The 15242-nt window shown below is 42.9% G+C and overlaps 1 protein-coding gene and 1 long non-coding RNA gene across 5 annotated transcripts in view; one reads left to right on the forward strand and one right to left on the reverse strand.

Annotated features, from left to right (window-relative positions):
- Positions 1-7652: 7652 nt before the first annotated feature.
- MCF2L2 (MCF.2 cell line derived transforming sequence-like 2) overlaps positions 7653-15242 on the reverse strand; it is a 237866-nt gene continuing 230276 nt past the window's right edge. For 3 of the 4 annotated variants that reach the window (XM_072807545.1, XM_072807546.1, XM_072807547.1), the window contains 5 exons: positions 12397-12441; positions 10981-11069; positions 10485-10594; positions 9519-9683; positions 7653-8012 (listed from right to left, as the gene is read on the reverse strand). In XM_072807545.1, coding sequence (XP_072663646.1) covers positions 7778-8012; positions 9519-9683; positions 10485-10594; positions 10981-11069; positions 12397-12441 — 644 coding nt within the window. In that variant the 3' untranslated portion in view covers positions 7653-7777. The remainder of the gene's footprint in view (positions 8013-9518; positions 9684-10484; positions 10595-10980; positions 11070-12396; positions 12442-15242) is intronic. The other variant, XM_072807544.1, reaches the window with a different exon arrangement.
- Positions 9554-15242, forward strand: part of LOC140622068 (uncharacterized) — a 28770-nt gene continuing 23081 nt past the window's right edge. Inside the window, exons 1-2 of the long non-coding RNA XR_012021782.1 lie at positions 9554-9701; positions 11187-11542. This is a non-coding gene — a long non-coding RNA (uncharacterized lncRNA). The remainder of the gene's footprint in view (positions 9702-11186; positions 11543-15242) is intronic.

Genomic DNA, 15242 nt, shown 5'->3' on the forward strand with positions numbered 1-15242 from the left:
GATCAGATCATGATATCAGGGTCCTAGGATGGAACTCTGCATGGGGCTCCCTACTCAGCAGAGTCTGCTTCTTCCTCTCCTTCTGCCTCTTACCCTCTGCTCATGCTCTGTGTCTGTCTCCCTCTCTCTCTCTCTCATATGAATAAATAAAATCTTAAAAAAAAAAAAAAAAAAGAACCACAAGGGCCTGTCCAGTCACAACATTGACCCCTGTGGGGAGAAATACCTGTGGGGGCTCTCTATGAGTAATACAGCCCAGGTGAGTGCCTCAGGCATTTCTAACCCATAGCATCACTATCAATAGGCTAAGGTCAACACAACGTGGTGTGTGTGGGTGGAGATGACACATTTCAGCCCTTAACAATGGTCTGCCTTGTTAAATAATCTGTGTGCATATAAGAGCAATGTGTGTATTCTTTTGTTGTTGAATTCAGTGTTCTATAAATTCTATAATTACATTAAGTTGGTTAATAGTGTTATTTAAGTATTCTATATTCTTCCAATTTTCTATTGTTTTTATCAGTTCTTGCAAGAGCAGAGTTGAAATATCAGACTACATTAAGGATTTGTTTATTCTCTTTGCAGTTCCGTTTTTGCTCTGTGTATTCTAAAGCTCTGTTATTGATGTGTAAACATTCAGGATTGCTATATCCTCTTGATGGATTAGCTACTTTATCATTTTTTAATGATTTTCTTTATCTTGGTCATATTCTTTATTCTGAGACCCACTTTGTTTTATATTAATATAGTAATTTGTCTATTTTGGGGGGGATAGTGTAAGCATGGTATGTTTCTTTCCATTCTTTGACTTTTAATCTTTTTGTGACTTTATACTGTTAACAGGTAAGCTGAGGCATATTAAAAATTTTATTTGAGCAAAAATCAATTCAAATAGGGCAGTGACAAACCAGAAGTGATTGGGAGCACTCCACTCTCAGGAACTAGTGGAAAAACTTTTATAGAGAAGAGGTGGAAGAAAAGCAAAAGGAAGTTATTTGATTGGCTATACCATAAGTGGTTGCATTCTTTGAGAAAATCTAGTTGGCTGTTTGTGATTGGCTGTACTTAGGCTTCAATTTCCTAACATTGAGGCATTATAGGTATAGGTTTTGGCTTGCTTGCCCAAGCTAAGACATTAAACTCACCTCAGTCTAATGGCCATCTTGTTTAATTAATCTAGCAATACTTAAACCGAGTTTCTTAAAGCAGGCCACAATGGTGGTCTTTTCTTTTAAATATCCATTTGACAATCACTCCTTTCTAATTGAGGTGTTTAGATCATTTGATTGGTTGTTTCTATCTACCATCTTGGCAATTGTTTTCTATTTTTCCTATCTGTTCCTGGTTTCATTTCTCCTCTTTCTTTACCAACTCTTGGATTAGTTGCATTTTAAAAATTCCATTTTATCTTATTTGTTACAACTCTGCATGTTATTTTAGTGTTTGCTTTAGAATTTATGGCATATAACTTTAAGGTATCACAATATACCTTCAAATGATTCTATAACACTTCATACTTAATACAGGAATCTTACAACGTATACTTCAATTTCTTCCCTCTTGGCTTCAGTTCTGTTGTTGTCATACATTTTAATTCTGCATTTATTATACATTCCACAACATATTGCTATTATTTTTTAAATAATTATCTTTCTTTTATACAATTATCTTTTAAAGAGATAAATAATAGGAGAAAAAAGCTTTTGTACTTAATCATGTGATTAGTTTCTTGCAGTCTTCACTCCTCTGTGTTTCTTGTTGTTATAGTTACCCTAGGTACACTACATACTTCCAACTCCTTAAATGTTAGCTGTGTTTGGGGTATGGACTTATTTTTTGTCCAAATGTTTTCCTCACTGTCTGCTCCATCTTCAGTTTAGGTCTTCCCTGGTCTATGTCAGACAGCATCTCTCAGCATGCATCTGTGGCTCTCCCCACAGTAACTGTTGCTTGTTAGCCAATGCTTGTCAGTTGGCCTGGTGGTAGAGACTGAAGGGTAAGTGCTCAGTTCTGACTGAGTCTCAGTCATACATGCACTCTGCCCCCAGGTCTTGGGGTGGGAGGTTGTGTGTGATCTTCAAAGTATCTCTTCCCCCAGCAGCTCTGGGCCTGGCACATATTCCTGTCTCTCTCCTAGGATCAGGGATTTTGTTTTTATTCTGTTGTCTTTTTTTCAGCTGCAGTTGGATTTACCAGCCCCCTACGGGTGTAAATGTCTATTACCCCTTCTCCAGCACTTGGCTCTGCTTTTGTTCTGTAGGAAAGATGGTGCAATAGGATGTGAGCATAGTTTCATGTCTTTCCTGCAGCAACTAATATTCCCTCCTCCTGGGTCTGTGACAGGAAGGTTGCTTTCTTAGGACTTCTGCTAATCATTTTTGAGTACCCAGTGGGGTTATTGGAGAAAAGTCTGCAACTGGATGCAAATTTCCATATCTGAGGCACCCAGGGTTTCCATTGGTTTCCATTTGCTCTTGCAAGCTCATACTAAGCCATTAAAGTAAATTCTCCTTGCTAGTGTATATCAGTACCCGCTTCAGGTAAGCAAGTGATGGAGTCTCATCTCTTTGTAGGTGCCTTTTCTTAGATTTCAGATTACATGGCTGCCTTATGAGCTAAGCTCTTTCATGGGTCCAAGAAAAGCAAATCTGTGTATTTTCTAGATTTTTTTGATCTTTGAAGTATGAGGATGGCGCTCTTTCTGATTTCCTATGTCTCAAGCAGAAGACATTATTTCTAACAACTGCATAGAGTTTGATTGTACACCAGTACAACACTTCATTAACCAGGTTTTTATTATGTATACTTGTTACCTATTGTTGCTTAGATTACCCTAAAACTTAGCAGTTTAAAACAACATCTATTATCTCATGGTCCTCTAGTAATGAATTCAATAACAGCTTAACTGGGTTCTTCTGACTCCAAGTCTCTCATGAAGTTTTAGTCAAGATACCAGCTCAAGCTAAAGCCATTTACAGGCTTGACTAGGGCTGGAGAATCTAATTCTGAGATGGCTCATTCACATGGCTGTTGGCAGGAGGCTTCAGTTCTTGCTACATTAATCTCTCCCTAGAGCTGCTTCACTGTCCTCTCAATATGGTAGCTTGCTTCTTCCACAGGGAGTAATCCAAGAGAGAATGAGGAAGAAGCCAAAATGTTTTTTACAACCCAGTTTTGGAAGTCAATTACCATCACTTTCACCACATTCTCTTTATTAGGGTCACTAGTACAGTCCGCACTCAAAGGGAGGATAATTTGACTTTCCTCTTTGAAGAAAGGAGTATCAATTTGGGGATAAATTTTAACAGTATCACAGACATTTAGGGTGTTCTCATCTTGTGCTACTTGTTTTCCTATTAAAAGTAAGCATCCGACTCTTAGTTTCAGCCTAGGTCTGATCTCAGGGTCATGAGATCAAGCCCCATGTCGGGCTCTGTGCTCAGCATGGAGTCTGCTTGTGTTTCTCTATCTCCTTCTGCCCCTCCCCACTATGCTTCCTCTCTCTAAAATAAATCTTTTTTTAAAAAAAGTAATGTTAAAATGAACATCTGTACTCCTAATTCATTTGCATGAATATATCACTAAAATAAATTCCTAGAAGTGGAATCGCTAGCTCAAATCATATACATATTTTAAAATGTTGAAAGCTATTATAAATTGTTCTCTAAAAAGCTAGTACTAATTTACATTCTTACCAAGAGTTTATGAAAGTGCTGGTTTTATCTTCTCCAACACTGAGTGTTATCCAAGTTTTAAATGTTGGACAGTCTGGTAATGAAAAATGAGTATCACTGTTTTGCTTTTCATATATTTGTTGGGTTTTGAATTTCTTTTCCTTTGTATATTCATGTTCTTTGCCCATTTTTTCTATTGTTGTTATTGATTTGTAAATACTCTTTATATATCAAAGAACATTAGTCTTTTATAATATGTTTGGTAGGGATCCCTGGGTGGCACAGCAGTTTGGCGCCTGCCTTTGGCCCAGGGCGCGATCCTGGAGACCCGGGATCGAGTCCCACGTCGGGGTCCCAGTGCATGGAGCCTGCTTCTCCCTCTGCCTGTGTCTCTGCCTCTCTCTCTCTCTCACTGTGTGCCTATCATAAATAAATAAAATAAAATAAATTAAAAAAAATATGTTTGGTAAATGTATGTTTTGAGTTTTTAATCATTCCTTTTTTTCCGTATGTAAAATTTTGCCTCTTACATAGCCTGAATTGTCAAGATTTTCTTTTGTAGCTTCTGGTTCTCATTTTTGCCTAGAAAAGCTTTACTTTATTCAAAATTATTTTTAAATGTTTTGATTTTTATGATTTCAAGTCACATAATTGAACAATATGAATAATTTTAAAGGCTGAGGTAAAACTTAACATTTTTTCTCCCATATTGCTATCGAGTGGTCCCAGCACCACTTTCACACATAATTCATCTTTTTTTCTGGAAGTAATTTGAAATGCCTTTTCTCATGCTTTAAATTCTGAGATGTATTTGGGTCCATTTCAAGATTCTCTACTTATGTTTGTTTATTCTCATAGTATGTGTTCTCCAGTAAATTAAATTATTATGATATAAACCTAAAATTTGGGCAGCCTGGGTGCCTCAGCAGTTTAGCGCTGCCTTTGGCCCAGGGCCTGATCCTGGAGTCCCAGGATTAAGTCCCACGTCGGGCTCTCTGCATGGAGCCTGATTCTCCCTCTGTTTGTCTCTGCCTCTCTCTCTCTCTCATGAATGAATAAAATCTTTAAAAACAAAAACAAAACCAAAAAAACCTAAATTTTTTTCTACTTTAATAGCCGTATTTGAAAGTTTATCCATACATAAAAAATAATACCAGATTACAGATGCAACTGACAAATATTTTATGGAGAACTAGTGAAGCTACATTTTCTATTCTCATCTAGAGGCACTTGAAACATTTTCACTGAGTAAGCAAATGTGTGATAATTAGAATCTTGGCCTAGGAGTTAGAAGACCTGGATTCTAGTCCCTGCTTTGCTTCAGGCTGGCTGGGTGACAGGGACACATAGTTGTCTAGGCTGTAGTTGAGCAACAGCCTCCCAGCTAGGTTCCCAAACTCTCTTGTAGCTTGTTGGGGCCATGCAAGAAGGCTTTTACTAAAGAAATATAGGAAAATATGTTGTGTGTCACAGGCTAGGCCTTAAGACATTGCACTTGCAATCTTCCAAGTAGTTTTTCCTTCCTGTGAGCTGGAAATTAGGTATTCGTGAGACATGCTTTTGACTATGTAGACAAGGACAAAGTTCCAGAGGAGGTTGGGAAATCATGAGTTTAACAAAAATATACAGACTTCCTTCATGAAAGAGTTCTCAGACCCTTTAATTTACTAACTGGGATTGACTAAATGGGAAATAAAATATGTAATATTTTTTAAAAATATATTAAAATATTTTTTCAATGTGGGATTAATTCTTTGAACTCTTATATCCTCCACCTATTTTGCAAAATATGCTCTGGGAAATGCGGATTTAGAGGATCTCTAATTTGTCTAAGTATTTCATAAGGCATGGCTGGTGTTTAGTCCACGGCTGGACTCAGACTGTAGCCAGATTTCACAGATCCAGGGCTGCTTTCAGGACTACTGCCTCATCCAGGGCACTTTCAAGTGGAGCTACCCCATTCCCAATCCTCAGCAATGTTCAAACAAGACCCTCTGGTGGGCAACAGGCGACTCTATAAAGCTATGGATGACTTGAATAACTAGTGGAAGTTTTTACTAGTGGCTGGAAGATTTTTTTTAATTTTTTAATTTATTTATGATAGTCACACAGAGAGAGAGAGAGAGGCAGAGACACAGGCAGAGGGAGAAGCAGGCTCCATGCACTGGGAGCCCGACATTGGACTCGATCCCGGGTCTCCAGGATCGCGCCCTGGGCCAAAGGCAGGCGCCAAACCGCTGTGCCACCCAGGGATCCCCTGGCTGGAAGATTTTATTTGAGGATTTTGAATTCTTTTCCATTTACTCAAGTAGAAAGATGACAAGTTTCATGCATCTAAGAGCCACTTTTTTTGTTTTATTTTTTTGTTGTTGTTCTTCTCAGAGGACACTTACAAGCAGAGAAGCAGTGTGGAGCTTAGCCAAAGAAGCCAGACAAGATCAGAGTGGGCTACCATGTAGCACCGGGGGGGGGGGGGGGGGGGGGGCGGGGGGAGCATCAGCAAAGATCACTGGTCCTGAAATGGTTCCTCTGGTTGTCCACCTATGATGAAAAACTTGTAGGAAGGCTCTTCATGTGAGGCCTGGGTCGGGCACTTTGCACTCTCCTACCACCACCAGCAGTGGCTGTTTTTTGTAGATTCAGAAAATGACTGATGTCCAAAGGATCGAGAAAGCTTTGGGCTGTTTCTGTAGTGGGCTCATGGCTAGTCAGTGGTCAGACTGTTTAAGAGGATCCAAATGATGTGTTTTCTGATAATTCTAATAGAATCCAAAAAATTATTCTGTCCAGCTCCAGGTCTTACATATCCTCATTAAGAAATGTATATGGTGATTGGTAAGATGACCAGAGACTAAAGCACAGAAGCATGCTGAGAAACACATTCTAAACTGACTGTGTTCTATTAAAAAAAAAAAAAAGTGTGAAAATAGCCATCATACATTGTGAAGGACTATACTTTCTTTTGACTGAGTGAACACATCCAGTGCTGTTAATGCAGCAAAGGGTTGTGTGCTTTTTAAAAATCCCAATCCGTTGATTCACAAATTTGGGCTGGATCTAAAGCAGGCTCCGCACTCTGGGAAGGCATCCCCACAAAGTTTCAAAGGGTGCTGAATGCTGCTGCAGGTTATGATTGGTTCACCAAGAGCTCAGTTCCCACCATGCTGGTTTGCAGAACTCCCCTAAGAGACCCCACAGTGGTTCTCCTCTGCTCTTCTCTGCCTTCTCTGCAGCTGGTATCACCTGAACTTCACAGCTGGATGGTCTCAACCCTCCTCCTTCCCCATGGATGTTTAAGAAGAATCAAAAGATAGAGGAGGGAAGGACTCACCTCCAAGGGTAAGTGGGAAGCGGTGAATGGACTAAGGATAAAGCCAGAAACGAGCCAAAGAATTCCATAAATGACAAGTCAGAGAACCTTATAGGCTGTGGTTGGAATAGGAGGAGCATTGACTCAAGGTTGCTTCCGACTCTCTTGCAAACTGGCTGTGAGGACCAAATGAGGTCCTATCTGTCAAGCACCAGGGCCAGCCCTTAATGTTAGTGCCTTTCTGAACCCTGTGTCCTAGTGGCCTCTGTCAAGGCATCTTTCCTGCCATGCATCACCCCTCCATGCCCCTGTGCACGACCAGGATGTCTTTCTCCTTCTCCACCTGGAGAAAACACTTGCTCCAGAGGACCCAGCTCAGATGTCACCCCACCCCTGACTACATCAGAAGGTCAGCGGCAGGGTTCTGTACACTCATATTTGTCACACTGTGTTGATGATCTGTTTCCACATCTGTTTCCCCCAACTGTACTGAGAGCTTCTTACTCACCTTCATACCTTCCTGGTCTCTCCTGATGCCAGCACATCTTGAGGACAGGGGTGCTCGGGAAATAGGTGTTGATTAGAATGAACAAACAAACAACTAAATGTTCTATGGCCAAAATGGAACAATGTATGTTGGAAAATAATGCAAGTAGAAGGAAATAAAATTTCCTATGGGTTTGGAAAGAACTTTATTTTAGTGTACAAATAATAAATATTGCAGTCTACAAATGTGAAACACACTCCATTGAGAAAGATACTTTGTTGTTAGGAAAGGGGCACAAGAGGGTAGCTAGCTCCACAACAGAACTTTCTGAAAAATTTCAAAGAACACTCTGTTGGCCAATTTTGCTGAAGAGCCTGTCCCGGATCGTCTGTCCCTTAGTCTCTGCCCTTTTTTTGGCCACGAAGTCAAGGGCTTCTTTATGAATAAAGTGAGATGCTTATTTTTGTTTTCTTGAATTCTGAAGTGATTTTCTTGAGTCACACAGGAGACAATCCTCGGGTGCTTAAGAAAGAAGTTCCCACTCCATTCCAGAAACAAATCAGGGAACCAAAAACTTAGCCAGATCGCATGTTCAATGAAAAGCTAAAATCAAATCATGCTCACAATTCCAAAACTAAATCCAAAACTAACTCTAAAAGTAAACTCCCACGGTCAGCATGCTGGTTATTAGCCATGATTTCTCAGCTTCCAGCCCATCCTTCCAATCTCTGCTTTGTGGCCTGAGGCCACTCACTTCCTCTGCCAGCTACTCCCTGTGAGGCTCAGCCAATAGGGCAGACTGACCAAAGGATGGGAGTGGGGAGAGGGATCTGTGTGCCTGAGTTCCTGTCAGCATCCCCCTTCAATTGGTCTTCACCCCAAGAGCAGCAGCCAGTTCCAGTAGCTATAGTTTGCCGTTTTGCCAACTCTCCCACAACCAGCCTCATCACCAACCCCCCGCTTTAGAGACTCCAGTATGGGCTGGCAGCACCCACCGCCGAGTTCTGCATCCAGCTCTGGGAGCAACTTCTAGCTCCTGGGACACTTGTCCCATAGGGCAGCACTTCCTCCTCAGAGGGCTAACCCCAGCTATGAGGTCTATGTGGGGCCACCTCCAACCTCTTCCCTTTGCTCCTGCAGCCCTTGGGCTGGTAGCTGTGGCTTGCAGTTAACATCTCCACGATATCACATTACCAACTTTTTTTCCTGTTAAAATCTCCAACAGCTGGATATGTTATCCACTATTCTTTACACTAAAGTCTCTCTGTTCAAACAACTGATGTGCTTCTTCCTTGTTTGGATCCCCTAGACTAATTCTAACACTAAATAATTATGAAAATGAAATAAGTAAAAAATACAGAATACAAAAAAATTTTAAATGGCAAAGATATAACTGGAAAGTAATAATTAAGAATAACTGAAAATTCCTCGAAACCAAATATCCCAAAAAGTCTGAAAATAAAAAAATCAGGAAATATAATGCTCAAAAATGCAACAACTGAAAGTAATTCAAAACCAAATAACTAAAAAAAAAATAAATAATGAATGTAAAAATAAACAACCCCAAATCTAAAAAAAACTAAAAATAAATGTGACTATAAGTAACTCTACAAAGGAAAAAAAACTCCAAAATAACCAAAACCACTTTATTCTGAAAATAATTCTAATTTTAAAACTTCCAGTGAATTTTTAGTAGTCAAATAAGTAACTGTAAAAATAAATAACTCAAAACTCCAATAGCCGAAAAAGAGAATAAATATTAAAGTAAATAACTCAGATATTAATCACTGTAAAAGTAATTTAAAATAATTCTAAAGCAATTTGGAAATGTGTAACTCTTAAAATAACTGTAAATAAGACACTAAAAATGAATAACTCAAAAACTGTGAAAACAAAATATAAAGTAACTTTAAAGCTATAAAATTAAATAACTAGAAAATGAAAAATAAAGCCAACTAAAAATTAACTAATAAAACGAAAAAATAAATAAATAACCGAAACTAAGTTTAAAACTAATAAATGTAAAACGAAATACCCCCGACATTACCTTGAAAAGATAGAATCCGGGAACAAAGTAACAAACACCACGCCAACATTCTTGGGGGGATCCTGGGAGAAGAGCGACCCGCTTCCACCAAGGCTCCGATAGGAGGTTCTCAACGGATCTCCGCACTCCCACCCCAGGAGAAATGTGGCGATGCCTGAAGGCTTCCTGATTGTCACAATTAGGGTGAGTGGGTGGGGGAGGGGTGTTACTGGCATCTTGTGGGAAGAGGCCAGGGATGCTGCCAAATATCCCACAATGCACAAAATATGCCCCCCACCCCCAACAAAGAATCATCCAGCTCCCAAAGTCAAAGTGTCAACCTCCAGGAACCTTGGGCAGAGCCCTCCAGGACTCGGCTCCGCCAGCCTCTGCAGAGCGGGAGAGAGCGGCTCCGCGGTTCGCGGGCGCGCCCCCGGGTCCCGGCGCTCGCGCAGGCGCGTGGGGAGCAGCCCGGGTCCCGGCGCTCGCGCAGGCGCGTGGGGAGCAGCCGCGGGTCCCGGAGCTCGCGCAGGCGCGCGAGGAGCAGCCCCCACCCCCCGCCCGGGTCCCGGCGCTCGCGCAGGCGCGTGGGGAGCAGCCCCGGAGCTGGCGGCCGTGTGTGCCCAGAGCCGGACGGGGAGCCGCTCCCCGCTCGTCCGCGGCGCGCAGGGGCGTGGGGGGCGGCGGCCCCGCGGGCAGGCCCCTGGGAGGCGGTCCCGGTGCTCCCCCCGGCCGGCCGGGGTGCAGGTCCGCAGGGCGCTCAGGGTGGGCCGGGCCGTCGGCGCCCCCGCGGCCTGCGCGGGGACGGAGGCGGCGCCGTGGTCCGGGGAGGGGCCCCGCGCGTCCTCAGGCGCCCGCACCGCGCCTGCGCGCGCACCTCGCGGCCGCCCCGGGACGCTGGCTGGGTCCGGGCGTCCTGAGGCTCCAGGGAGAGTCGGAGGAGCCGCGGCCGACGAGTCCTCTTACTGTTCTCCCCTTCACACTCACATGTCCTCGTCTCCACCTTCTCTTTTTCCCGGGATGCTTTCTCCTGTGGCCAGGACAGGTTTGGAGGAACACGTTTCGTAACTGTCGTCCAACTGGAAGAGTCCGGATAGCTGGAAGGGAGGGGAACAGCGGTGCACCCTCAGCGCTGGCAGCGCCAGAAGGGCCCGAGCCCAAGCCAGCTGCAACCCGTGACTCCCGCTGGCAGGTGGGGGCCCACCCTGGCCCTCCCCACGGGGTCGCTGGGGATCCCAACAGGAGCCCCATATTTAGGACCGGAAACCAGTGCATTGCTAGGGAGATGGGGTTGAGGGCCATGCTGGGCTGGGAGGGTCTGAGGCACTTTGCAGATCCAGTGACCTCAGCTTTCTGGTTAGGCCTGGTCCTTCTGGGTGAGAATCATGAAAAGGGGGGGATAGAGGAATGGGGGAGAGGAAGAGGTAGGAGAAGACAGAGAATGAGGGAGAAAAATGAAAGAGGTAAGCAGGAAATCAATTACACTCAGAGCACTGCTCTCCTTTTCCATATCTTCTGCACCTTTCCGCTCCTCAAAGGTTTCCATGGAGATACACTCGCTGCTGGAGCAGCCTTGGAGAAAGAAAGGGAAGAATTTGGCCTGCAGTGCCAGAGGGGATGGCCAGATGTCACAGGCTGTGCCATTGCCCCACAACCTGATCTCCCCAACTCTAACTCCTCCTCTCCCAGGACCTGGATTGCCTCACCTGGGAAGGAGGTGGAGGGCTGTAATCTCCAGGTTCCCCTTTCCAGCTCAAAATTCTGGAACCATGACTGAGAAGGCAAGTATACATGGTGTTCATAGCCCTACTCCTTGCCCTCTAAGAAAACAGTCATTGCCTTTTTGTGCCTGACGGCTTTATTCTATTGCGTTCTACTCTATTATTCTAGTCCACTGTATTCTGTTGTGTTCTATTCTATTCCATCCCATTCTGTTCTGGGGCCAGAGGAGGAGAGGGGCTGTGGAGGTGGTGGGCTCACCCACGATCACCTCACAAGACCCTTCAAGGGAGAATTTCTTCTGACGCAAACTGCAGCTGCTCTGGGTGAGCCCTCCTATGTCTCCCCCATGGGCCCCAGGGCTCTTGGCAGCAGGGACTCTACTCTCTTCACCCAGTATCCCCCATGGCTCCCGGAAGAACCTCAGAATTCTCAGGACCAGCAAACCTAGAGAATGTCCCTCAGTCTAAGCTGGAAGTGCAGGGGAGAAAGTGCAGCTCACAGTTGGAGTTTTGCTGTATGTCTGTCATTTGCACATCAAATCCCTTCCTCCTGGATTCACTGGCCATGGGCTCTTAGGGGGGTCTCAGGTACTGAGTCATAGGAACTATAGAGGTGACAGCCCTAAGGGGACCCCAGGGTCTGGCAGGTTACATGAGTGAATAAATGAAAGGCCCATTGTGCAGTGGTAAGAGCAGGGGTCTTGGAGCCAGTGAGACCTGAGTGCAGTTCTGACTTTGCCACTCATTTGCTAGCTGTGTGATCTTGGGTAAGCCTCTCTGAGCATCAGTTTTCTTGTCTATAACAATGAAGATAATGATATCTATTGCAGTTTTGATATAAGGATTAGCAAAAGGGAGGCACCTAGGTGGCTCAGTGGTTGAGTATCTGCCTTTGGCTCAAGGCGTGATCCCAGGGTCCCAGGATTGAGTCCCACATCAGGCCCCCTGCAGGGAGCCTGCTTCTCCCTCTGCCTATGTCTCTACCTCTCTCTGTGTCTCCCATGACTAAATAAAATATTTTTAAAATAAGAAGTATTAGCAAAAGGGCTTATAAAGTAAAATGTCTGGTACATCCTAGGAATTGAATAACATGATTATTGTTAATAGTGATTGCAATAATACTAAAGAGAAGGTTTCAGAACAGGTGTGGGTACTCCAAGTATGCTGTTATTACTCACATTTGGGGGAGATTTGTTTGCCATTTTCTTCATCTTCATAAATATCTGGGGGAGGAAACAAAGGTAAATGGCTTTTAAAAATAGAGCACACGCATGCGGACATGCACACACACATGCATGAAAAACAAAGCTAAACATAGAGATCCTTGGGATCCCTGGGTGGCGCTGCGGTTTAGCGCCTGCCTTTGGCCCAGGGCGCGATCCTGGAGACCCGGGATCGAATCCCACGTCGGGCTCCCGGTGCATGGAGCCTGCTTCTCCCTCTGCCTGTGTCTCTGCCTCTCTCTCTCTCTCTCTCTGTGTGACTATCATAAATAAATAAAAATTAAAAAAAACAAAAACAAAAAACATAGAGATCCTTGAAAAATATTCAATTTGATTAGAGCAAAATTTTAAGCAATAGTTGCATTCTTGAAAAATGAGCAGAGTGGCTCTGGTACCAGTCAAGCTCTAGTGGTTGGTGGGGAAAGTATACTTTGAGTCTCTGGGGCACTCCCAGTCCATGTACTAGAATAAGCATTAAGAATGTTGGTAGAGAAAGATAAGAAGAATGGGATAGGTGGGCTGTAGAAATTCATGCTAGTTAGGACTTTTCCTTCAGTGAATGATCTTTTGCACACCTTACTTAAATCCCAAATGGTTTTGGGAATTTAATTTCAGCACTTAGTGTTTAGAATTCTGATCTTTTATTTTGGTTTAAAAGTTGAACGAAATTTATTAAGTGAACCCATTAGTGACTTTATCTCCATCAATATACATGTTTTTGGAAAATTATAAACTATGAAGATAAAATCATGCCTTTCCCTTGCTGTCCACTAGATGGCATAAGGGGACCACTGTAGATCCCACTGGTTCAGAGGCAGCTCCTTTCCCCATGGATTTCAAATGGGCACACCATCTTTATTTTCTTTCAAACTAGATTTTTCTCTATTCCTTACAATTATGCAAAAATTTTAAGGGATTTATTCTTATTATTTGAGAGAGAAAGAGAGTGGGCACAAGTAAGGGAGGGGCAGAAGGACAGGAAGAGAATCTCAAGCCCACCCAGGGCTGAGCATGGAGCCCAAAACCCTGAGATCATGACCTGAGCTGAAATCGTGAGTCTGACACGCACTTAAACGATGGAGCCACCCAGGGATCCCAATTACGCTAAATTTTTTAAGGACCACCTCTACCACATGAACTAAATAAAGTATATCATTTTCACTTGGGGGCAGTAGGGTGGAAGCATGCCTTAAAGTTTCGGGTAAACCTTTCCTTTCCTTCCCTGGAGGAACAAATGCAGGTAACTAATTGCTAATGATAATATGCAAAACAGCCATCTAGGCACTAGCCTGAAAGCTTGGATTCATTTAATTCTCACAGCATGACTATTACCTACCTTTTGTAAAATAAATGACATAAAGAACTTAAGCAGAAAGAAGTGAAGTAATTCATCCAAAAACATAGAATGAGGTGTGAACTGTGAGCCCTTAAACACTGTGCTATGCTGCTAGTGAAGCTCCTTTTCTGCCTTTCTAGGAGTTAACTCATGGGGTCATTCTATGCCCAATCCCAACCTGTAGCTCTCCACAGCTCCCGCAGCAGGAGAGATCTCCAGGTTGTCCCCAAAATACGAGGATGGATTAGGAGGTTTGCTTGGTAGCCCAGAGTGTAAATGTGGACATCAAAGCTGATCTAGATCTAAATGCCCATTTCCTTTGCAAACTTGCCCTTGGCCCAGAGGAAGGGAATCACTCCTAATCATTCAATTAATAACTTTCAGATTGCACACATTCTCCCAGCAACTTTTTTTTTTTTTAAGTGTGTCTTCTGTTGTCAATATTTGCCAATTTCTAGGCAGTCTGAGCTTGCTTGGACTTTAAGAGCTGCTGGGAGCTGAGATCAAAGAAACTTCAGAACCAGGAAAACACCTCCAAGCTCAGCAGTCAGCTGCCATCACGTGATTTGAGTTGGGACAGGCCCACAGATGGGTGATAGGACAAGCTGATGTGTCTAGTTGGGATCAGCCAAAGCTTGTCCATTTCACCAGAAATTTAATAGGAATTTTCAAGAAGACTAAAATATAAAGACCCTTAACTTGTTTGTGTAGTATGGCTCCAATTTTTTTAAATTATGCATTTCTATAGACAAAAAGTTTAGTGTAAAATATTTACAGTGGTTATTTCCAGTTATGTCTGATTTGCATTTTTTGGGTACTTTTTTGCATTACATTCTAAATATGTATAATTTATACATGTATTCTTTTTATAATCAGAAAATGAAGCTTAAAATACTTAAAACCAATTGATCAGATATCTAAAATAACCCACAATCCCACCAGAGAAGACTGTTGCTAGACCTTATTTTCTTTATCATGAGTACATCAAATCATTTTGAATAACAATAAAGGAGTGGAATAATGAAAGTAACCAAATCTAGGCCTAAAAGGAAGTTCCTATCAAATCAAAAAAGCAACCCTTATGTACTACACTAAATGGTTCGCAGATATTAAAGCAGCCTCTCCCCACCCCCAAGATCCTGAGGGACCAAAGAAAGGACCCACAGTTAGGCCTACACATGGGCCTGTGGTTAAGGATTAGCAGACAGGCTCTATTTCTGATACTTTTGTGGCACAATGGTTATTCTCATTTTATGTATTTTTCAATGGCCAGGGTTTTGGAAATCAATGGTGAAACTAAATTCAGAATTCAAAATTTTCAGTGCAATTCTGATTAGTAAAATACTATTAGCTTAACACCTTTATGTTAACCAATAGTACCAGAAAAAGCATACTCCTCTGTTCTGTGACTGTCTCACCTTGAAATTGCCCAGTTCTTAGGAGAGCTCCCCACTCACTGCCTTCC

This window comes from Canis lupus, chromosome 31, assembly GCF_048164855.1.
Source record: "Canis lupus baileyi chromosome 31, mCanLup2.hap1, whole genome shotgun sequence".
Classification (NCBI taxonomy): Eukaryota; Metazoa; Chordata; class Mammalia; order Carnivora; family Canidae; genus Canis; species Canis lupus.